We start from the raw sequence: 26,492 nt of genomic DNA on the forward strand, positions 1-26,492 counted from the left end.
GTGAACGCAGTATCCGCGTTCAAACGCGTTTGTGAACGTTGCTCTCGGTCTGTGTGAATGTAGTACCCGCGTTCGAACGCGTTTGTGAACGCGACTCTCTGTCTGTGTGAATGCAGTACCCGCGTTCGAATGCGTTTGTGAATGCGGTGTGAACTCAACAGCTTTTCACCACTAATCTTGTAATTCTTCAAACTAGAGATATTCTAGACTTGTATAATGCTCATATACATGAAAAAATACACTTAGAATATTTTGTACACAATTGCTAACAAATAAAAAACCTAACAATATATAAGGATTATGAAACCCTATCTCTAGGGTGGTTGAAGAAGATTATTGAAGGAGACTTCTTGAGGCTACATCGGTTCTTCAACGAACAAGGTTCTACTCATCTACAAGAATTTTTAATCAATCACAAGAAGCAGTGAATCGTGGGTTCTAGCGATCAAGACTGAGAGGAACAAAGTCGTTTGGATCGACGGGTTATTTTGTGAGTTAGTCTTGTAACTACTACTATTATAGTGATTGATTTTGATCCGAGTTTGGATCCGTGGTTTTTTTCCATTTTGGGTTTTTCCACTTTAAAATCTTGGTGTTCATCTCTACTTTCGTTTTGAATATTTCTTCCGACTTTTACTTAAGCGAACGAACGATATCATTGCCTAAAGGTTAGATACATACGTGTGTCTAGGGGTTTTTTCAGGTTTGACCATTTGAACGCCATAGTTTGAAATTGTTACTATCAACAAAAAAAGGAAATCCTAATGATAACCTAGTTTGACCTAGCGAACTCAACGTCCCCAGTAAGATGACCCGATTGGACTGGACCACATCATGGTCGTGCAGTTGGTTGAGGAGGTGGTGATGGGTGAAAGAGATGGTGATGACGGTGGTGGGGTGGGTTGAGGAAGTGATGGCGGTGTGGTGGTTAGAGGAGGAGATAGTGGTGGTGTGGAAACAAGATGGTGAGAATGTGGTGGTAGGGTGGTAAGTGGACGAGGAAGACAGTGTGAAAGAAAAATGGGGGAGAGAGAATCCTAAGGAAAGGAGTGCTTCCTAAAAAAATAATTCTTTAAATTTTTTTATCTTAACATATTGATTGGTTATAGAACGATTCCTTCAAAATCTGAATTTATTATAGAAAGCAGTCCGTGTAATCGAGGAAAAAAAATTCACAAAATATTCTCCTATGGTTAGAAATTACGAAACTAAGTGGGATCAATCCGTAACTCCCTGATCTACGTTTTTTATATTTACGCCCTTTACATATTCGAACTGCAATTGGGACGAAAATACAATATAGTGCGGATGGTGGTGGTGGTGACAGGTGGAGTGGATGTTAGGGTTATAGAAGATAATGAAAATGAGATTGGATGGTTGATGTTATTTAATGGATAAAGACGAATGAGAAGAAATGGTTGAGATCCCAAGGAAGAGGGGGGACTCGATAAACGAGGAAGATTAGAAGTTAGGAGAGACCTTACCAATGGTAGATATGATAGGTTAGTGAAGAGAGAGAAGGGAGATTAAGGTAGAGAGAAGATAGGAAGGTAAGAAACCAATATTCCAATAGCATAATAATTTTGGCTGCCATTCACACATTTATAGAGGCTAGCCAACAAGCCAAAATAACAATTATTAACCCTAACTCTAGTGGACTTCCGTCGATCGTGTTCGAATGCGCCTGATCGCATTCAAACGCACAAAAGTTGTTCTCTATCGATGCAAATGTGATGCAGATGTTCAAATGCGGCGTTGAATGCGCCAAACCGCATTCGAACGTGTATTTCACGTTCTCTGTTTTTGCGAATCTGATGCAAGCGTTTGCAAAGGCGTTCGAATGCGCCGCCCCCAACCACGTTCGAACATGACATATAAAAAATTTATTTTTATAAAAATAAATAATAATTTAATAAGAAAAGACTCTAACTAAGTGTTTTATATATCCTTAGAAAAAATTTCCTATCCTAAAAGAAAATCCTAAAAGGAAAGCAAAATTTGTACGTATTCCTATACGAAGTTAGGCTATCCAAACACACACCCCCTAATTCTACTCGAGATCGACTGCAACCTAAGGTTGGCATTACGAAGGGCACACACGTCAATTAACTCTGCCCGAGAACAATGTTTTAGCAATTCTAGACTAATTTTATTTTGTTGATTAATGTTTCAACAGAATCCGTAGCTGGATTTCGGTTGTTTCAACCTATTTAGATGACCTACAATTTTCTGAGCCGTCAATTTTCCAGCGACTGGTAAAGAAATCTCCACATGGCTTCCATAAAAATAGAAAAATTTACAACAAAAAGCCAGAAAACAAAAAGAAAATACTGCCGTAAATCGTAAGTCAAATATCTCAGGTTGTAATTTAGAAATTAGGGAGGGGCTTTTCTGATAACACCTACACGAGATATTTGAATTCGTAATATATTGGTTTTAAAAAAAGAGTCGTTCAACCGTCCGAACCCCAAGCCCCAACCAACGGCCATAACCTACGCACGGAATCCCAGACAGCACCTCCTTCTTCATCCCTTGCCCTTCGTCTCCCCCAAGAATCTTCTTCCCCAAAACAAGAATCCAAAAAGAAACAAATAAGGAAAGAAGGAAAGAAAGAAGAAGCATCGCATTTGCTTCCATTCCAATCCATGCTTTTACCCAAGAGGAGAAGTCCATAAAAGGCGACGCCTCGTCCGGCCTCTCCACGGCCAGCGAGCGAATGCCGCGGGATGCCAAGCGATGCGGAGTTGGAGGAGTCGCCGCCGTCGGCTTTTCCATTTCCCGACCTCGATGACGAGGAGGACGGCAAAGGCGAAGTCGGCATCGGCTTCAGGCAGAGCCAGCGTACCAGCTTCTCCTATCACCGACTTCCCGAGCCGCTCCTCCATCTCTCCATTCTCAAATTAGATGGTTCCACCTTCGGTGTGTAAAATTTTAGCATTTGATGTTTTACTTTATTCTTTCTTCTTTTAATGACGGTGAATGGTTTGCGGGCAGATGTCCAAATTGCGAGGACGGCTGCGGTTTGGGAGCTGAAGGTGGCGATCGAGGATTTATTTCGGCGGCCTTCTTCAAAAGATAAAGAATGCAACATTTCATGGTAAATTTGATTCGTTTGTATATATTTTTTTCATTTGGTTATTAGTCGGTAGTTAGAATTAGTTTTATTTTGCTTGTTTGTTTGATGCGGTGATTTGTGGTATAGGAATAGATATCGTTGATATGATTTGATGTTTTTTTTTTCGGTTCAATCTGAGGTCTATGTTGGATGCTTCAGGTGTCATGTATGGGGTCACTTCTGTTTATGCTATAAAGATGAGAAGCTAATCGATGACAAGGCGTATCTTCGCTCTTTCGGAATTAAAGATGGTGATCAGGTTTATGCCACTGTTTCCGATATCATAGGGAGTATTTTGAGATTATTCAAATTCTATAATAGTATTTTGATTTTTGTGTCTGGATGAAATCAGCTATGCATATATGTGTGGTCAGGTGGAAATTAGAACTCTTATTACTTTGACATACTCGCATCTTTTCTTTTTCATCTTGACTTGGTAGTTGGTGCATCTCAATTTTGACTTCTAGTGAGATGTTAACATTTACAATGCTATTTAACACTATAGTAATATTCTTCCATGAAGGCCAGCCAATGTGTCTTACGCTACTAATATGAAAGCATAGATGTGCTTGCGTGGTCTGCTACCTGAGTTTCTCTCTCTCTCTCTCTCTCTCTCTCTCACACACACACACACAAATATTCAAACCTAAGCAAGAAAACAAAGGAATTTTATCCTTTTATATTTTGGGCAAAACTTGAGCTTTGAGTTTGCTAGTTAACTTAATGATAACGGAATTTCACACGAGATTAGAATGTTTTCTTCGGAAGGCAACTATTAAATAATTCTCTTAAAAGGAAGTGGAATTTAGTAATGAAGAGTTTAAAGCATTGCAGAGATATTGGATTGGACATAAAATGGTCAATATGTAATTCTTGAAATATAGGGAATGATGTGTTGAGATATGGTAATAAAATATTTCATCAAGTTAACATGTAATTAGTTGCCCTTTAGTGAACTAAATATCTCCACTGCAGATATACAGTTATATGATTATATATGCATCTACAGCATGCAACATCTAGTATTTGTTGTCAATATGTAATTCTTGAAATATAGGGAATGATGTGTTGAGATATGGTAATAAAATATTTCATCAAGTTAACATGTAATTAGTTGCCCTTTAGTGAGCTAAATATCTCCACTGCAGATATACAGTTATATGATTATATATGCATCTACAGCATGCAACATCTAGTATTTGTTAGATGTTTAGGTAGGTAAGAAAGAACCAAAAGAGCTGTATAAGTTTATTCCAAGAAATAAGAACTCATTATGGAGAAAAAAAATCTTCAAGATATGTCTGCATCAGCAGAGTAAATCAGAGTTAAGAAGTTATAGTTTGTCGGACAAGCTCTGTAACCCTTAAGTCTATAAGTGCAGCTGATAGTGGCATTGTAAAATCTAAAACTGGCTGCCAAACATGTTAATCATTAAAAGTGTTAACTGAAAAGCTTTAATATGAAATACAAAGCTCCTCTAGGCAAATGGAGAAAGATAATCTTCAATTTGATATCTCTGATGGGCCCTTCATTTATTGTCTTTTATTGCTACATCATTTATTTTCCTTTATTGTTACATCATTTATTCTTATATCCATATCTTCTTATAGCTTTAATTACTAGATACTTAGATAAAGCATCCAAAAAACAATTGGATGCCTTATTTGAAAAGTATCAGCACATGTTCTGTATGCACAAGGCTAATATATTGAAGCAATCATGCTTAATAGATGAAGAAAAGCAGAAAGCCTGCATTGTGGTAGAAAAGAGTCAAAAAACTCTGGATATGTAGCCAGGTCTATAGTGGTTAGGAATTTAGGACATTAGAACGAAAACACATTATATATCTTATATGTATATCTGTATCTTCTGGTCAACTTGGACAGCTATTTGACCTTTTTCAAGTTTGATAAAGATTCATGTTCACACTTTTAACACAATTCTATCTTCTTAGTTGAACGTCACCTTGATATCAAGTCTATTTACTTTCCCATATTATCCAAGAAATATTATTTTATTCTTGCTGTTAAATACATTAGATTTGATCATTTATGAATTGAATGGATGAGTTGGGTATACTCATTAATGAATAATAAAGGGGTCTATGATTGCAATCTAGTTATGGATGTAGTTGGGACTGTGTGAAAGAATAATTGGCTACATGAGGCCTTGTCTTCAAGAATGTCATGCTGCTGGCTTGTGCAGTGCCAGTTAGCCATCAACATATCATGAGTTATGTGAAAACTCTTCATAGTCAGCAAGAACCTCGATATGCATTGTCATATGGCATACTCAATAGTGCACTGACACCATAGTACCATACCAATCAATAGTTGTCATTAAAGATAAAGGGTTAGCTTGCTATAAGATAAATAAACACCTGATAAGAAAATGTAAGAAACCTTGTCATTTTTCTTTGTTTCACTAGCTCCTCCGGATGTCTACTCTCCCTCAGTTAACTAACCTGGGTCTTCTTTTCATTCTACATTTGGCTATTCTCTCTTGAACTAATTCATGTTTTCATGTATGAGAACTTAAAAATTAATTAGTTCTCTGTACCTTTGTCCCTCCAAATCTGCTCTAGATTATTGATATGACATCATACAGGAACTATTCTTAGTCCAGCTGAGTCTGTTCTAAATGACTTAAATATTGGTCTTCAGTTCTAATTGTATTATTGCAACTGTATATCTGGGTGTACTTGCTTGCATTTCTTTTTGTATGGGGTAAATTATGCAGTTTTCATTTAATTTATTGTCTTGGATATATATTGATTGTTCAGGCAAAACTGTTATTTAACTCAGGGGTCTTTGTGTACTCATCTTATTTGATAATTCATTTTATTTGCAAATTTTTAGCACTACTTGATACTCTTCAGGCTGCATGCAAAAAGACTGCTGGTTATACTAACCAGTTCACTATAAAGCTGCATATCCATGAATGACTGGATTGTTGAACAATAGGAGGCTTAGCCAAACCAGATTAACGCTCTTTACTTATCTTCTTTCCTGCATTAATAGAACTTGCAGAGTAGTCTTGAATTTCATATACTCATGTGCTGCCTCAGATCATTCTTCTTGTAATTGTTTGTTTTTCAGTGTCATACGGCATTACTGATCCTTCTTTTCCCCTTACACAGCTTAATTTTATCCGGCATGTTACAAACAACTACAATCCAATTAAGAGAGAACCCAAAAGCAATGAAGTTGTTTATCACCAGCATAGGAGGTAAGGCCCTATAAGTGCTTGAGATTGTGCACTTTCTTGAATAAAGCTATTTCCTAACGCTATATTATTTAATTCTCTTCCTTTGAAGGTCATTGGCAGGGCTTGAATTTCTTGATGAAAAAGAGGATAACATTAACATGTACTATGTTCGCTCTAATAGCAATGTAGAGGATTACAATCACAATGAGGATGAAGATTTTAGTGAACATGTAGAGTCGGGCCATTTCTTTTGGGGATGGTTCTCTTATTCAAGATTGAGGAGTTCCAGGGGGCCACAGTCAGAAAACCAGACTCATCATTCAAGAACTAGCAACAAAAAGAGAACTGTTAATAAGTTAAGCCATTGGTTATGCAAGAAAAACAACAAGGTGGAAGCCAAATAGAAGCATGCTGCTTATGATCCTTAATATCTCTTGCCATTTTCTTGCGCTGAAGGATTTGTTTTGAGTTCTGCCATCCATATCTGCATTCAAATCTCTGCTTAACAAATCCTGGGCTATTCTGTGATATATCTTTGCATGCTTAACTTAGTGTAAATGGTGGTGGTGATATTTCAATCATGAACCTTGGAGCCAGACCTACCTCTCTCAGATATTGTTGCTCCCTTTCCCAACCCTCTCAATTTTAGAAAGAGCTTTTCTTGCTCAAGTTTCCAGTGTAGCAATGGTGAGTGTTCCTTTAATGGCATATCAATGACATTTTGGAAAGATGAGAAGCTTGTTGGTCGTCTCTTTTTATTCATGAACTCTATATATCTTCATCATTTTCTCCTCTGAATCTGTAGCTCAAGGGCTCGATATCCTACTATATTTTAAAGAATATTGAGGATTTTCAGTAATAAGGTAATTTTCTAAGTTAGTCTGCCTATAAGATTCGAATAAGTAGAATACTCCATTCCTTTATCTCTATTGCTTTATTTATAGGATTTTGAATAAGAAAATGTATTTCTGACTTGCAAATCTGTAAAATTCTCGTAATTTTTCATATTGTAGAAGCTCACAAAATGGTAGCTTTTATTGCTCCAAAAACATCAGTACATGAAAACTAATCGACACCGGTGACTACAAAAAATTTCTTTAATATTCTTTAGGAAAAAAAACCTTAAATGTTTTACAATTTTCTTTAAATAACGAGCCCTGCAGAAAGAGCTGCCATGGACTCTTAAAAACATTGCTAAAACCTCATCAAACCAAATAAATACATACTCTCCAAAGAACAAAATGGAACTCTTAAGAGCACAAACAATACTTAATGCCCTGCTCCTCTTCTGCTTGGACCGGCCTTCGCAATCACAAACTGTGGCAAGAACGTCGAAGAATAACGACGATCATGTATCAATCTTGTGCCCTCTACCGCCGACGCATAGGATGATATGATCAACAGTACAACCATGAAGATTGAACTGAACAACTTGAGGCAACGTCCAGAACTCATAATTCTTAGTGGTATGTGGGAAATTTACTTACAAGTTGAAGCTCTACAATGGAATATATAGTGTGATAGGGGATTAGAACTTTGTCAAAATATTTGAAATCATACGGCCGTAAGCTGCAAGGTTTGAAAGTATGGGAGTTGAGGTGTTGAAAAAGAAAGAGAGGGGTTGGTAAAATGTTGTTCGGCATTCTCACTTTATTCTTCAACTGATTCTCATTGCCCTTGTTGTTGACCATGGTATAAGATCTTAACCTACCGCCATTACTAAACTTCTATTCTTTTCCAAGCAATTAGATTTATTGTTCTCTATTTTTTTTTTCTTTCTTAAGGTGAAAAGTCGGTGGACTTTGCATTTCACATATGATAATAGTCATGGTTACAAATGGAACAAGAAAGGTGGATCAATCCAAACCTTCGAAACACGATCTTGAACGGCCTAGACCGATTAGATTTTGTTCTTGTAAGAATCTAGGTTTCTTTCACATATATCCCTAAAAGAGTATATATATCCTTCTAAATTTTGTATTTGCATACGTATTTTTTAAAATCTGTTTATTTTTTCAAAATGTATATTAAAATATTAATAATTTAGTAGATGAAAAGATAAAGATGTCGATAATTTAGAATAATGGATGCAGAAAAAGTAAAGGTGTATCTTCATAATTAAATGACCATAATTTAACTATTGGTTAAGTTTTATGGGTATTATGATAAAAATAGAAGTGTTGATATATACCTTTTTAGTTAAAATCTGAACTATTTAATAGATGAAAAGACAAAGATGCTCATAAGAGAGTAATATATGAAGAAAACAAAATAATATTCTTTTTCACAATTAAATGATCACCATCTAACTGTCGGTTGGTTTTCATTGATATCAATCCATATAAATACAAAATTTAGAGAAAAGACATTTTAAAAAACCTTTGAATAAAAAACTATAACTCCAATTGATTGGATTTCCAAATAGGATTCCGAACTCAAAAAGTCCACGTTGTTGTCTATTCTTTTTTATAAAAAACATTGACTTCTTGCAGTATGAACGTTTTGGGAACACACCTAAGATCTCCATCTCTCCATTGGGAAAACAGTCAAAGATCATGAACTAGATTCGATTTAAATCTTAATCTTTACCGATTGTCTTTTAGGAAATTTATTAGAAACACCTATATTTTATCTTTATAATTATTTACATCCTATCATATAGATATTTACAATTTGACTCGTATTTTATTTTTAATATCTTAAAAATACTTTAATGTTAGTTTTCTTTATTAATAGATATTATATGTATAGGTTAAATTAATTATAGATACAAAAGATACTTTTGTCCTCTTGAATAAACTTCTGAAGGTTAAAGGTAAAACCAAAAGAACTACATTTTAAGTCAAATGATGATAATTTTTAGATTTTTTTAAAAGTAATAGAATCTTAAATTGGGTTGATTCCCATTTTGTGTCGATATATATATATATATATATATATATATATATATATATATATATATATATATATATATATATAATCATATGACAGGATGTAAATAATAATAAATATAAAATGCAGAGTGTTTTGATAAATTTCTTAGTACTTTTAGACTATCTATCATTTTCCTATTTAGGTCGATCTTCAATAGCATGGTGCTATATAGGCGGTCTTTGTACCAGAAAGTACTGCAATGGTACAGCTATATGAGATTCCTGACTTCTGGAAAAGGGAGTTTAAAGGTTGGTTTGAGTCATTTGACATTGAATGGTTTGATAGTTTGCCGCAAATAATTTTGACCCGAGGGTAATAAGATAGATTTGAGCATAAGACTAAAATTACGGAAACAAAGAGGGCAAAAGGCCCGTATCCTCGCAAGATAGAATCGTATAGACGAACTCGCCCATATCTGGCTCGAGATAGAAAGATCATATGACCCAACTCACCCATTCCGGTTCTACTTGAGCCTAAATTTCTAATGGGTAGCATAGACAAGCCCTTTGTCCATCGGACTGATACACTTAGAATTTTTTCTTATTACATTAGGTATTATTTTTATTAAAATAAAATTTCTGTAGGTCACGTTCAAACGCAGGTGGAGTCGCGTTCAAACGCCCTTATGAACGCCCGCGTTTGTGAACGCCTGTGTGGCGTTCGTAAATCCAGAGAAGGGGCTTTTTAAGTGCGTTCGAACGCGATCAAGTGTGTTCGAACGCGATCGACGGGAATCCTCTAGAATTAGGATTTCATATTATTTTAGGACTTGTTGACTAACCTCTATAAATATATGGATATCAACCAACTTTATTATGCTATTGGATTCTTGATTTTTTTGTCTCCTATCTTTTCTTTAGACTCCTCCCTCCTCCCTCCTCCCTCTTCACCATCTTTCCACCTCTACCGTTGGTAAGGTTTCTCCTCGCTTCTAATCTCCCTCGATTGTCGAGCCACCCCTTTTCTTTGGGATCTCGACCACTTTGTTCCCTTCGTCTACTTCCCTTAATCACTTCCACAATTCACCCTCATCTTCATACCCATCCATAACTTTAACACCCACTCCACCTGTCACCACCACCATCACACACGTTATTCCGTATTTTTCTCCCTGTTACAATTCGAATCTGCAAAGGGCGTAAAAGTTGTAGATTATGAAGTTATGGATCCAATGCAATTAGTTTCGTAATTTTCTGACTGTCGGAGAATATCTCACAAATATTTTCCCACGGTTGCGCGGACTGCTTCCTGCAATAAATTCAGATCTTAAAAAATTATTCCGTATCCGATTTCTTGGTTCCAGATCTTATCAATTTGGTATCAGAGTCTATTAATTTGGTATCAGAGACTATCAAATAGTATCAGAGCCCATCATCGGCCCAACTAGAAAGCTTGCTCATTAGCTCGCCCTGAAAGCCCAGCTTAACGCTACAGTAAGATCCACCTGCAATTTGAGTACATCTATACTGTTTAATTTTTTTTTTAAATCTAATTCTCCCATCGGATTGGCTCGCCAGATATGTACAGTACTTTAATTTTTTTTTTAATAGCACCTAACAAGAGAAAGAAAAGAGCATAGAGAGAGAGCATTGCCATGGAGACAATGGCAATTTCATCATCCTCATCCTTACTTTTGAGGCATCTCCTCTCTCACTCTATTCTTTCCTCCTCCTATCGATACTTCAGCTCTTCTTCCCACTCCGTTGCCGAATCCAATCTGAACTTTCCCAAACCCGACCATAATGCTTTCTCTCCCCAATCATCCTCTTCCCTGCAATAGTAGCAATCCGTCCCTTTCCAGCAACTTCTTGAGAACCGTCTCAATCCCATGGTTTACAAGGTATAACTTTAATCTCACCACCAAATAATTTACTCCTATTTGTTTCTTTTTTTATTTGTTTTGAGATGATTGATTTGGGTGTGTTTATGTGTGGAAGGCGATCATGGTGGGGAAGGTGGGGCAGCGACTGAATAGCAAGCATGCAATGGTCATTCTCGCTTGCGATGGGAGGGATGCGAAACAACTGTCGATCGCTGGAGAATGAGCAGCCGTGAGAATATGTCGAGCGATGCGCCGTGTAGTGGCATAGAGTCAACATCAACCTTGAGCACCTTGGCAACCTTGCCGTCAAAAGCCTGGGTTAGTCTCTCTTCATCTGACGCGCCATTGGGCTAGACTATTCTAGTTGAACCCGGCTCGACTAGATCCACCCATGGGTGGGCTAGCGAACACAGTGCCCAGCTTGGTTGGATAGGTAGGCTCAATTGGAATCCGGCTCGGTCCACCTATACTTATCCCTAAGAGCAAGAACCATTTTCAAGATCAAGGATCATATGCTGATCACTTTGTGTAATTCTAATAAACATGCTAAAATTCTTGCTTAATATTTTTTATAAGATTTCAGCAAGCTGCTTTCTTGGTGGACTAGTTTAATATTGACAACAGGGAATTGGCTCATGAGCCGATACATTCACATTCTAGCTAATGGGGTAATGCTGAAATAGTCAAAGGGACCACAATATATGAGTATATTTAAGTTCGAATTCCAGCGGTATCAATTTAATAGGGTTAAAAATAATTTTGAGCTGAGCATGAGCACAACTCAGCTCACTGGAGTTCATCTTGATAAAACTTGAATTGATTTAAATATTATACTAATATACATTATGTATAATTAATAGACTATTAAATCTTCATTCTTATGGTTCATATTATATTTTATCCATAAGGTTGATCTACTGGTTTCTCTAATTCTAATCAAGCTTTATTCAATTCAAGTTTAAATCAAGCTTGAGCTAACTGGCTTGAATTAGGCTTGAGCTTGAATTATTGAATTGATCTCGTCTTGAGATAGGCTTGAATTATGTTCCTTCAAGCTCAAATTAGACTTGCATTGGCCTCCTTCGAGCTCAAATTAGACTTGAACTAGATTCGGCTTGAATTCCATGAAATCAACCCTTAACATAATGGCTTGAAATTAATTTCAACTCTAACTTGATTAGACCTAAGCTTAATCAAGTTCGACTCATTTACACCTCAATTGATTTCTACTACCCTATTTGTTTATCTTACATTTGCAAATTCTAATCTATCTTTTGAATAAGAAGATGAATGTTGGTTCTTTAGATGGTTTTCCATATGATTGGACTAGTAAGACTTGTTTCTAATGTCTTTTTTTTTTTTTTTGATGAAAGTCCGTGGGCTGATATATTCCTTAAATACCCAACGTACAAGCCTCACCCTTAGGGGGGTGGGTCTAGATCTTACAAGGGTCTCTCTGCTCAGCTAGGCTGGCAAGAGAGTGAGCAAGAGTGCTATTGCATCTACTCGTAAAGAGTATCTTGATACCCCATAGCTTGTGTATCCACCATCTGCATTTTTTGACCACATTTAGGATCTTCCAGCCAATATCCAAATCTCCTACAGCATTGACCACTTTAACCACCGTTTGAGAGTCACTAAAAAGCCAGCACCAAGAAGTCACTCTCATGTTGTGGATTTCTTTCGGACCTTCCAAGAGTGCCATTGCTTCCCCCATTTTTGTGTCGGAGCAGTGATTCAAGAATATAGATTTTGAAAAACCCCTAGACACACGTATGTATCTAACCTCTAGGCAATGATATTTCTCGTTCGCTTAAGTAAAAGTCGGAAGAAATATTAAAAACGAAAGTAGAGATGAACGCCAAGATTTTAACGTGGAAAACCCAAACGGGAAAAAATCACGGATCCAAACTCGAATCAAAACCAATCACTATGATAGTAGCAGTTACAAGACTGACTCACAAAACAACCCGTCGATCCAAACGACTTTGTTCCTCTCAGTCTTGATCGCTAGAACCCACGATTCACTGTTTCTTGTGATTGAAGTCCAATCTCAGTAGCCCTCGAGATTGATCTTTCGTCTAGATAGCCCTTAAGACGAAAGATTAAGATTTGTAGATGCGAAGGACCTTGTTTGTTGAAAAATCGATGTAGCCTCCAAAAAGTCTCCTTGAATAATCTTCTTCAACTCCCCTAGGTTAGGGCCACACTATCCTTACATATGATCTCCAAGATAGAGCCAAATCCAAGTCATATTCGTACTCACGAAAATCCAATAAATTGCAAACTTCATAGGTGCGTTCGAACGCGGCCCGAGTGCGTTCGAACGGCCTGACTTAATCTCAGGTGTGTTCGAACGGGCCCAAGTGTGTTCGAACGCGACACCTTGAATTTTTCAGGTTGTGTTCGAACGCGTTTATGAACGCTGCTCTCGGTCTGTGTGAACGCAGTACCCGCGTTCGAACGCGTTTGTGAACGCGGCTCTCTGTCTGTGTGAACGCAGTGCCTGCGTTCGAACGCGCTTGTGAACGCGACTCTCTATCTGTGTGAACGCAGTGCCCGCGTTCGAATGCGCTTGTGAACGTGGCTCTTTGTCTGTGTGAACGCAGTGCCCGCGTTCGAACGCGCTTGTGAACGCGGCTCTCTGTCTGTGTGAACGCAGATTTTGTGTTCGAACGCATTTGTGAACGCGACGGCTTTTCTCCAATGATCTTGCAATTCTTCACACCAGTGATATTCTAGACTTGTGTAAAGCTCATATACATGAAAAAATACACTTAGAATATTTTGTACAAAATTGCCAACAAATAAAAAACCTAACAATCTCCCCCTTTGGCAATTTGTGACAAAACACCTAGGTTACAAGATATTACAATGACTTCAAACTGAGCAATCAACAAGTCTAGAATATTTTGCACATCAATCCCTGCAAGGAAACATATACCAATCCAAGATCAAGTGAAAATAACTTGAAATAAAAAAATCAAAACACAAGTTATCACAAGAGCAAAAATTTAAACAGACAAAGATTAAACACACGTTATCACAATTACTTCAAGTTAAGTTCAAATGCCAACGACACTAAGACAAAGCAAAGTTTAACCATCAAGTAAACTCCACTAAACTCTCCCTATGCCCATACTCCCCCTACACACCTAGACACCTAAACACTAAGACACTCTCCCCCTTTTTAGCACAAATGCCAAAGACTAGGAACTCGGAGGAAACTGACGATGAAGAATCGTCAACACGGAATCAAGTATAGTTCCCTGACGGACTTGCTCAGTACGTAAATCATTCACCGCTGAATGGAGATCCTGCACTTGAGTACAAAGTTGATCGAACTGGTCCGAGTACTGTGGTAACTCCCCCTCAGTGGGAGATGAGTCATCGGCAGAGCTATCATCAGAACTGTCGAGGTGCGATGACCTACCAGCGACGGAATAGGATGGTTTGAGAGGAGACGATTGGTCATGAGCTTGACTCCGCTTCAGAGTAATCCGATCCAATGGTTTCTATGAAGTAAGAGAAGGTTCCGAAGCATCCACTCGCACCCCACTCTGAATGCACAAATTTGTAAGAAAAATGTCAAATGGTAATCCCTCACGAGGTGCTTCTTTCTGTGCAGCTGAGAGAATCGAATCATAGATCACTGCAGCTAAGTCAATAGAGACTCCCGATAACATGGCATGAAGAAGAAATGCACGATCCAGACTAATACTGGAATGTCGAGTCTTGGGGGTAACATTGTACAGACAAAAGAGGTGAAGCATGCGAGCCACAAATGTCAGCCTTGCATACGGCATCATGTTACCTTTGCAACGTTCCCCTTTGATCAGGACTGTACCGGCATATTCATTTACATCTGGGAGTGGAGCAGACGTCGGATACTAAAACTCACCATCAGGCAGACTCAGTTCAGCACGAATAACATCAGAATCTAGGTATATAGATACACCACGAACAGTAGAACGTATACAGTGATCGAAAATCATGGCATTACTAAAGAATTCTCGAACAACTTCCACATAAGCAGTCCCGCTCATCCGACACACTGATAACCATCCTCGTTCAGTAAAGATCTGTTCAATCCCCAACTCAGAAAAATCAAATATAACCACGGGTCTTTCACAGATAACAGGACGGGTGCCAAAATTATGTTTGTAGCGACCTGCAGCCGTTGTTGAAGAAAACTTGGGAGCCGAGGATGGCGACGAAGGCAGCCTTGGATTCTTGGTCACTATCATTTTTTTAGGCATTCTTGAAAAGAAAACACGTTGCAATATTCAATACATGTCCAAAGCAACCAAAAAATAGCAAGAATTCCAAAAAAAATGGTAGAAACCATGAAGCCGCAAAAGGAAAAACATCTTTCACTTGAAAAACGCTAAGATATCACGTTCAATCTCACAAGAACCATCAAGAGTTTAACATTAACGTGATCAAAAGTTGAGAACGCACAAAATCACTCAAGATCAAGCTTGATTATTGAATAAAAAAACTAAGAAAATAATGGATGATCATACATTGCAAATGTGAGGAGAAACTCAAAAATTTGGTTTAAGAACACTAGATCCGGAGGAGATCTATCCCCAAAAAGGATTTGAAGTGAAAAATTCGATGAAAAACACCAAGATCTTGAAGATTTGAGAAGGGAAAAATAAAGGGTTTTTAGGGTTTGGAGAATGGAAGATGAAACCCTTGGGTTCGGACGCAATATTTAAAGAAACCACGAGTGCGTTCGAACGCACCAGTCCGCGCGTTCGAACGCGCCGCGTTCGAACTCAAGAATCCTCGTTCGAACGCCCTTTCTTTTTTTTTTAAACTAAAAACAAGTTACAAATCTTTTTGGATATGCACTGCTAGAATTCCAAAATATATTCAAGACATAGAATATGACAATCAAATAAAATAAGTCATACAAGATCAATCAAATCATCAAAAGCATATTATAATCAATTCGAATGCATCACTCAAAATTACATTAATCTTAATTGATCATAACGATATGCATATGCAAGATGAGCATAGAAAACATGAACCAATCTTCTTAAACAAACTTTACTATATAAACAACAATGCAACACAGTAGTCAAACCGACTTAGTATAGAAATTTTACACTTTTCGACTTATTCTCCATAACACAACAGGAAATTTTCCTGTATTTTTTTTTACTGAAATATATAGGTGCAATTATGGCTTTCACACATGAGTAGGTAGCCCTTTTCTTGTAGTACAAATCAAACGATGTGCAAGAAAAAATTCACATATATCATTTTTTTAAAATTTGCAAATAATGTACTGAGTCAAACTGGACTCGAAATAAGACGGCTTTCACACTAACTCATTGTAGCCCTTTTCATTGATCTTTTATAAAAATATATTTGATAACTAAGCATGAGGTCAAACTGTGCAAATCAAAGTTAATAGAGAGCTATTTAAAAAAATATTCATGATATCATGCTCACACAAGAATACACATACGTTATGAGGTATTAAAAATTTATTATTATAGAAGTCGAGGGAGGGACAAAATCAAAAATTGAAACAATATACTACAAGATGACAAAATTGACTATAATAACTCATAATCAAAAGAAAAATCATATTTTTATGTCAAGAGTATATTATTGAATCTAGGAGTGCATCAATTGTTTTTATTTTTATTTTTTTTTGATATGACAAAAACTCTCGACAAAACTGAAACTAAAACCAAAGAAAATTTCAGAGTAAAAGAGAACCTAAAAAAAACGAAAGAAACTCGCAAACTAAAAAGAACACAAATCCCAATAAAATCAATCCAAAGCACAAATCCCTAAAGAAGTACGAAGATACTCAAATCTCGGTAAATTCAAAGGTTTTGTAAATAAGTCACCCAACTGTTTCTCGGTCTCAACATGTTCTAGTGCTATTGTTTTGTCTTCAACTAACTCGCGTATAAAATAATGTCGGATATCAATATGTTTTGTACGCGAGTGTTGAATAGGATTTTTCGATATATTAATAGCACTCATGTTGTCACAATAAAGCACCATAGTATCTTGTTCAATGCCATAATCCTTGACTATCTGTTTCATCCATAGTAACTGAGAACAACAACTTCCTGCTGCAATGTACTCGGTCTCCGTAGTAGATAAATATATCGAGTTTTGTTTCTTACTATGCCAAGCAATGAGATTGTTTCCAACATAAAAACATCTACATGAAGTACTTTTTCTATCATCACATGAACCTGCCCAATCAGAATCCGTGTATGCCGATATGATAGCACCCGAGTCATAAGTAAACCAGATACCTAAATCAACTATGCCACTGACATATTTTATGATATGTTTCACAGCAAACAAATGTGACTCCTTAGGTTCAGACTGAAACCTAGCACACACACCGACACTAAATGCAATGTCAGGTCTACTAGCCGTTAAGTACAAAAGGCTACCGATCATGCTCCTATACACTGTTTGATCAACACTTTTTCCTGACATGTCCTTACCTAGTTTGGTAGTTGTACTCATAGGAGTTCTAGCATGTTTTACATTTTCTAAACCAAATTTAGTCACAAGATCCTTAGCATACTTGATTTGAGCGATAAAAATCCCTCTCTCCAATTGAGTAATTTGAAGCCCTAAAAAGAACTTCAACTCATCTATCATACTCATCTCAAAATGACTATGCATGAGATCTGCAAACTCCTTAGCTAATAATTGACTCGTCGCCCCGAAGACAATGTCATCCACATATATTTGTGCCACAACTAAACTCTTGTTTTCACGTCTAATGAATAATGTCTTGTCCACTCCCCCTCGAGTGAACCCCGCATTCACTAAAAAGGTGGTCAACTTCTCATACCAAGCTCTTGGAGCTTGTTTTAGCCCGTAAAGAGTCTTTTTCAATTTAAAAACATGAGAAGAAAATTTTTGATCTTCGAAACCCTTAGGTTGTTCCACATAAACATCTTCATTCAGGATACCATTCAAGAAAGCACTTTTAACATCCATTTGAAACAATTTAAATTTTAAATGACAAGCAATGGCAAGCAGTATACGAATAGACTCTAATCTAGCAACAGGAGCAAATGTCTCATCAAAATCTATACCCTCAACCTGAGTGTATCCCTGTGCTACTAGTCTGGCTTTATTTCGAACTATATTGCCATATTCATCACTTTTATTCTTGTAAATCCATTTTGTTCCAATGACATTCACGTTCTTAGGTCTAGGAAATAAATACCAAACATCATTCCTAGAAAATTGCTCTAATTCCTCATACATAGCATTAACCCAAGAATCGTCTAACAATGCTTCCTTCACATTTTTAGGTTCAAAAGAAGATGTATAACAAGTAAATGATACCTCACTTTGGATTTGTCGTCTTGTCTTAATTGGTTCATTCACGTCTTCGATCACTTGTGATAGTGGATGATTTGATTTCACTCTAACAGACGGTTCCGGTACGTTGCAGTCATTTTTGTTCATTTCAACTTTGTCCTCGTCCTGATTCTCAATTTTCAGATCAAGCTCCTTTCCTATTTCTTCGTAATATGTATCTACAGAAACAAAAATAGAAGTAGCTTTAGTTAAGTTAGTCGAGGATTCATCTATCATAACATTAGCAGATTCCATAACAGTAGAAGTGTCAAGATTAAATACTCTGTAGGCTCTACTATTATTCGAGTACCCCAAGAAGATGCCTTCGCTACTTCTAGTGTCAAATTTTGTCAAATATTCTCGATCATGCAAGATATAACATTTACTACCAAAAACTCGAAAATATTTAACACTAGGTTTCTTACCTTTCCAAATTTCATAAGCAGTCATATTTGTACCTGGTCTTAAATAAACACGATTTATCACATGTACCACTGTATTGACCGTCTCTGCCCAAAACCTTTGAGTAACCTTTTTAGCGTGAAGCATAACCCTAGCCATTTCCTGCACAACTCAGTTTTTTCTTTCAACAATCCCATTCTGTTGTGGAGTTATAGGAGCTGAAAACTCATGTTGAATACCAAGAGAATCGCAAAATATAAAAAAATTTTCATTTTCAAATTCTCTACCATGATAAGAACGAATCCTAACTAGGGTTGTAGATTTTTCATTCTGCAATTTTAAGCATAGTGATTTAAAAACATCAAAGGTTTCAGACTTCTCACGTAGAAAGGCAACCAGGTATATCTGGAGTAATCATCGACCATTAAGAATATATAGCGTTTACCTCTAAGACTTTCCGTTTTTGTTGGACCCATCAAGTCCATGTGAACTAATTGTAGCACACGGTCAGTGATAGCTGTATTTACCTTCTTGTGTGAGATACGAATTTGTTTTCCAATTTGACATGAACCGCACACTCTTTTTGACATATCTTTTATCTTAGGTATTCTTCTTACCACTTCATGTTTGGACAGAGTAAATAATTCCTTGTGATTCACATGTCCAAGACGTTGATGCCAAAGATCTACAATGTCGAAAGACGCACTGTTACATTTCAGTTTATGTGAAGTTTCAACGACATAGTAATTATCAGATATTCTAGATCCATAACATATAATATTACCATCATGATCTAGAACAGTACAATCATTTTTGGAGAATTTTACCTCATAATCTTCATCACAAAATTGACTGATGCTCAGTAGATTTGCTTTCAAGCCCTTAACATAAAAAACATTTTCGAGACTAGGAATCCCTAGAGTACTTACCTTTCCTTTACCGATTACTTTTGATGAATTACCATCTCGGAATGTCACAACTCCCCCTTCATGTTTTTCAAGATTAGAAAATAACGACTTGTCATCCGACATATGTCTTGAACAGCCACTGTCTAAATACCATAAATCAGAATTTAAAGCTTTCAAGGCTGTATGCACAACATAACATTTCAAATCACTTTTCTTGACCCATATGGTTTTTGTTTTCATCCCATAAATGAAAGCAGTTATAGGTTTTTGCAAAAATTTACAATGAGGTCGAATATGCCCTAGAATGCCGCAATGATAGCATGTCGGAACAAACCCTTTTCTACTCACCTTTTGTCGAGGAGTGTGACTAAAGTTTACCTTTGGTGCCGTCAAAGATTCACCAGTTTGTAAATTCAACTTCAATTTTGAAGGATTCATCCAGGATTGCTTTGAAAATGCGATTGATGGCTTCAGGTATTCTTCCTTTTGTAAACCTGCAGAAACAAAAATAGTTTTATTATTATTTGAGTTACCAGTATATCCAACACCATACTTGTCTTTTCCAAAGATCTGAGCTTTTAGAATCTCGTCCAGTTTGTTCTTCCCTTTTAGAAATGTAACTTCCTTATGCAATCGCTCTAGTTCAATTTTATCAACCTTCATTTTATTTTTTGCATTGTCAAGTTGTTCAGAAAGGTCTTTAACACGTTCAAGCTCCAATTTGTACTTCTCCTCAAATTGAATTCTTTCTGGTTCAATTTCCTTGAGTCGTTGAAGTAGTCTAAGATTGCTTTTCTTGAGTTTAAACGACTCCAAGTACAAGTCATTATATGCCTTTTGAATTTCAGATTCATCTTCCTCAGCTGGTAGCATATCAAGATCATCTGTACTATCAGTATCATCAACAGAGTCAGTATTAAGCTGAGAAGAGGCAAAGGCTACAAAGTTTTCTTCGTCTTTTTCAGAATCATCATTAGATTCATCTGAATCATCCCAAGTAACTTTCATAGCTTTGCCCTTTCTCTTAAGATGATTAGGGCATTCTTGTGCGATGTGTCCAAAACCAGAACATTCAAAACATTGAACTTTATTCTCAGAATTCTTATTTTTCTATTTGACATTGTTGTTGCTACCACCTGTATTCGAAGTCACAGTATTCTTCTTTTTCACAAAAGCTTTGCTTTTTTCAAACTTTTTAGTATTCAACTTATTTGGCTTTCGAAAGAATTTATTGAACTTTTTGACAAACATAGCCAACATCTCAACATCTAAATCACATTCATCTTCAGACTCCTCTAAATTTTGTTCAATAGTGGATAGAGCTATCCCTTTGGACTTCCTCGGTTTTGAAAGACTGGACTCAAATGTTTGTAGATTTCCTACCAATTGTTCAACTTTCATAGAGTCGATGTCCTTACTTTCCTCAATAGCTGTAACTTTCGCCTGAAACCTTTCTGGAAGAGACCTAAGGATCTTACGGACAATTCTATTTTCAGGAATTTTCTCTCCTAGGTCAAAACTGGAGTTGACTATATCACTCAACTTTGCATAGAACTCATCAAATGTTTCATTCGCCTCCATACGTAGGGTTTCAAAATTAGTAGTCAACCTCTGAAGTTTCGAAAGTTTTAACGCCATAGTACCTTCATGAGTTGTTTCTAAGATCATCCAGACTTCTTTTGCTATTTCACAAGTAGATATTCTTCTAAATTCTTCCGAGGAAACACAACTAAAAATTGCATTTATTGGTTTGTAATTCCAGCCAACTTTTTCATAATCTATTTTATCCCATGACTCAATCGGTTTCTCAACTAACTCATTATTCACCATGTACATTGGTGGACTCCAACTGTTCATAATGGCCATCCATACTCGCTCATCTATAGACTTCAAATAAGCTATGATCCTAGCTTTCCAATATCCATAATTTGATCCATCTAAAATAGGAGGTCTAATAGATGAGGGTCCATCTCTATGAAAATCCATGCCTATTTGATCTCTCTCAAAGGATGAGAGAACCTACTCTGATACTAATTGAAAAACCCCTAGACACACATATGTATCTAACCTCTAGGCAATGATATTTCTCGTTCACTTAAGTAAAAGTCGGAAGAAATATTAAAAATGAAAGTAGAGATGAACGCCAAGATTTTAACGTGGAAAACCCAAACGGAAAAAAATCACGGATCCAAACTCGGATCAAAACCAATCACTATGATAGTAGCAGTTACAAGACTGACTCACAAAATAACCCGTTGATCCAAACGACTTTGTCCCTCTCAGTCTTGATCGCTAGAACCCACGATTCACTGTTTCTTGTGATTGAAGTCCAATCTCAGTAGCCCTCGAGATTGATCTTTCGTCTAGATAGCCCTTAAGACGAAAGATTAAGATTTGTAGATGTGAAGGGCCTTGTTTGTTGAAGAACCGATGTAGCCTCCAAAAAGTCTCCTTGAATAATCTTCTTCAACTCCCCTACGTTAGGGCAACACTATCCTTATATATGATCTCCAAGATAGAGCCAAATCCAAGTCATATTCATACTCACGAAAATCCAATAAATTGCAAACCATTTCTCTCCACACTGATTCTTGCTCGAATGAATTTGGACCACCGAGAGGCTTCTTGGGTTTCGCCAACCATTTCTCTCCCCACCCTTAGAATCAGCTTTTGAGCGATGGAGGGTGAAAGATATTCCTTGAATAATCTTCTTCAACTCCCCTACGTTAGGGCAACACTATCCTTATATATGATCTCCAAGATAGAGCCAAATCCAAGTCATATTCATACTCACGAAAATCCAATAAATTGCAAACCATTTCTCTCCACAAGGAATGTGGACCACCGAAGGCTTCTTGGGTTTCGCCATGATCAGCTTTTGACTACACCCAAAAGGTGTAGTTGGTGAAGGACCAACTATCAATAGGGGAGTTAGGTGCAAATGGGGCTAGGATGAAGAGATCCATGTAGAAAGTCCATGGAGTTCCAAACTAGACTCTCCATTTATCTTTTTCCTTGTTAAAAGAAATTAGGAAGATGTTTTTGCTAGCTTCAATGAACTCCACAGACCCTTCCAAGTTCCAGGCCCGGGAGAGAGCATTCCTCAGGCCTAGAACATTGCCAGCCCTATCTGAGATGATCTTTCCAACCAGACACAGGTTGGGGTTTTTGTTGGGTAGAATATTTTCTTCTACAAGAGGAATGGTCTCCATTCTTTCCTCCTGGAGGAGGGCCGAAAATTTCTTCACAAGGTCATCGTCTATAGACTCCATTGCAAGTCCAAGGATGTAAAAGAAGTGGAAACCTTGTCAGGCGGGGAAGCTGATGCTGAAGGAAACTCCAAAGTCGGAGAGATGGAGGGTGGGTTGCCAAAACCCAAATCCCAAACGGAGGAGAGGGAAGGTAAGGTCAGAGATCACCAAAGATGCTAGCTCCAGGCTAATGCGGGAGGATTAGTAACAAGAAAGGTTGCCATTAAGGCTATCAGGTAAACTCTCCTAGGAGAGAAGAAAACTGGGGTGGGAGCCTCGGATTGGAGGAGACTAACACGACTCCTTTTTGACTTGTTTCTAATGTCCGCTATTGTTAATGATATCTTAATTATGACTAAGGTTAGACAAGGCAATGGTGATGTTATTAATAGTTTTTATTTTCTCGAATTACTAAGTAATTACCAATAAATTGGATAGCAAAAAGCAAGTTGGCATTTATTTCAGCTTTACAAAAACTCAGAAAACTCGAATAGCAAGTTGAGTGAGTGGAGTCAAGACTCGACGAGTATTGAGTGTAATATTGTTCTTTTCTTTTTCCTCAGTCCAAGCTGGTATTCAAAAGGCAAGCAATCATTGGCATTTACGGAGACTAGCAAAAGGGGGAGGGGGGGGGTCACAGGGGGTTAAACAACCCCCCCCCCACCCACCCACCCTCCCCCGGTATTCCCCATCCGAGGGAGGAGACGAAGGGAAGGCGGAGAAGCTGATGGGCTGCGGCGGCGTGGCACGAGGCCGGCGGCACAGCGTGGGGACGGCGACGGCATGGGTCCGGCACAGCACGAGGCCGAGGAGGGGAAGGAAGAAGGGAAGAAAGGAAGGAGGGGAAGGAAAGCTTACCGGAGGGGGGGGGGTCGGCGAGCTCGGCAGCTTCGGCGGCTGGCGGCAACCACGAGGAAGAGAGAGGAGAACGGAGGGGCTGCGGTGAGGGAAAGAAGAGATGAGGGAGATGGGGGGAGGATGGCGTGCATGGCAAAGGAAGGGAAGAAGAAGAAGAAAAGGGAAGGGTAGGGTGGCAGGCTGACAGGCTGATGCACGTGCTTGGCACGTGCGTTAGTCCGGTTTTTTTTTTTTTTTTTTTATAAATTGGGGTGTTACATCTACAGACTTAGAGTCATCTATTGATTTGAAAAATGTTTCTGATGCACTTAGTTTAAGTCTTTTTTTTATTACATTAGTTATTTATTTTTATTAAAATAAATTTTCTGTAGGTCACATTCGAATGCGGCCCCAACCACGTTCTACCGTTTTTGCGAACACCTGTACCAGGTTCGCAAAAATAGAACATGAAAAGCTCTGATACCAATTTGTTAGGCTCTAATACCAATTTGTTAAAGCTCGGATACCAAATTGATGGGATCTAGAACCAAAAGATCGGCAACGGAACAATTCCTTAAGATCTGAATTTATTGTAGGAAGCAGTTTGTACAACCGTGGAAACATATTCGTTAGATATTCTTCGATAGTTAGAAAATTATGAAACCAATTGGGTTGGATCTGTATCTTCCTAATCTACAACTTTCGTATTTACGCCCTTCACAAATTAAACTGTAGTAGGGACGAAAATATGGAATAACATTGGTGATGGTGGTGGTGACGTGTGGAGTGGATGTTAGGGTTATGGATGGGTATGGAGATGAGGGTGGATTGTGGAAGTGATTAAGGGAAGTAGACGAAGGGAAAAAAGTGGTCGAGATCTCAAAGAAGAGGTGTGGCTCAACAGTTGAGGGAAGCGAGGAGAACCTTGCCAACGGTAGAGGTGGAAGGATGGTGAAAAGGGAGGATGGAGGAGTCTAAAGAGAAGATAGGAGACAAGAAATCAAGAATCCAATAGCAATGTAAAGTTGGGTGCTATCCACATATTTATAGAGGCTAGACAACAAGTCCTAAAACAATATGAAACCCTAACAAACCAACTAAACAAGTATTCCTTATCTTCTCTGAATACCTTTTAGATTAAGCTTTCGTTTTGTCATAAATATATTCGGAATCTAGAGAAGTCATGAATATCAAAGTTGTAGATCTAGAGATTATCGACCTTATACAACTAGTTTGATATTATTTGGATATGTGTCGAATATTCTACAAATATGTTTCCGAAACTGTGCAGAGTTGGATTTAGCTAATTAGATAAAATCCTAACTAAGTGTATTAGCCCACCACGCTTCCCCCACCTTGCCCTCAAGGTGAAAAGTCTGGGAAATACTCTAAGATATCTGTGTCAAACTCCCATGTCACTACATCGGATGACTTGCCAAGACACTACTAGAATCTCCATCTCTAATCTCGTACCATGTCGTCGTCGGCGCCTGACAAGTACACGAATTACCTCTACAATCTCTATCTCCTTCAGTGGCTTTTGTAGAACTGGTCCAACAATCTCATTATCTCTAATGCACTCCCTCAGCAATAAAACATGGAAGACAGAATGCACTCTCGACCCCTCTGGTAGCTCCAAACGATATGCAACCGGACCAATACACTCCAATACCCGAATACATCCACGGTCTAGCAGCAAATCGCCTCAATTCCCCAACTCTAGATGGCGCTCTAAATAATACATCACCTCCTGCAACAATCTCAAAATATCTGGGTCAGATGTACATGCATACCTTAGCTCATCAAGGAAGGGAAAAGTAGGAGATGAATAGGCTGCAAGCTCGGCGGTATCAGGTTGGCGTGATAGTGCATCCGCCGCTCTATTTTCCTTTCCCTTCTTGCCAACTCCCGTCTTTCTTTCGAACCAGCAACACCGACGATGAGTAGGCACTTCTACTCAGTTGAATAATCCCTTGCTCTAGCATTTCTATCACCAATTTTCTGATCTCCTCCTTCTGGACATGAAGGTACCGATAGGGTCGAACATTTGCTAGTTTAGCCCCTAGAATGATCTAGATGCGATGGTCATGCTGACGGGTCAGCGGTAGTCCTCGAGGCTCCTCGAAGAGATCCTTGAATTCCTGCAGCAGCTCTTGCATGTCAACGGGTATTTCCCTTGATGGTGGATGTTTTGGTTCAGCAATAGCCATTTACAATAGTACAGCTCGGTCCCCTGCACATGGAAGTCCCAAAAGTGGTTGTAACGTCGGCCCTTGTCGCGGTTGGTTTCCATCCAGCAGTACTCTTCGACCATTTCTCCGAAATGTAAGTGTGAGATTTGAAAAATCAAATATTACGGGCCCCAAGCTTTGAAGCCATTGGGTCCTCAATATAATGTCGACACCTCGCAAGGCCAATGGATAAAGATCCAATGTGAAAGTTTGGCCTTGCACCTTCAATTCCACACCTCCACAAATGAAATCAGCTCACAAGGTGGTGCCATCTCCAATAGTCACATCGAACCCTTCCGTGGGTTCCAACTCGAGCCCAATCTTTCTAAGGAACCTCTTATCAATGAAGTTGTGGATGGACCCGGTGTCGATCAAGATTCTCACTGTGGTTTTCTTGACTACACTATTCACCCGTAA

General features: G+C 38.0%; 1 protein-coding gene across 1 annotated transcript; it reads left to right on the top strand.

Moving 5' to 3' along the window:
- The first annotated feature begins 2,471 nt into the window (after positions 1 to 2,471).
- Positions 2,472 to 7,052, top strand: LOC140767223 (uncharacterized). The gene is made up of 5 exons (XM_073107062.1): positions 2,472 to 2,919; positions 2,995 to 3,097; positions 3,275 to 3,374; positions 6,255 to 6,343; positions 6,432 to 7,052. Exons 1-5 carry the CDS (start codon positions 2,727 to 2,729, stop codon positions 6,724 to 6,726), a joined length of 780 nt encoding a protein of 259 aa, XP_072963163.1. The 5' UTR covers positions 2,472 to 2,726; the 3' UTR covers positions 6,727 to 7,052.
- The last annotated feature ends 19,440 nt before the right edge of the window (positions 7,053 to 26,492 follow it).

The sequence above is a fragment of the Typha angustifolia genome, chromosome 9, assembly GCF_048772165.1.
Source record: "Typha angustifolia cultivar Huaian chromosome 9, ASM4877216v1, whole genome shotgun sequence".
NCBI classification, from domain to species: Eukaryota; Viridiplantae; Streptophyta; class Magnoliopsida; order Poales; family Typhaceae; genus Typha; species Typha angustifolia.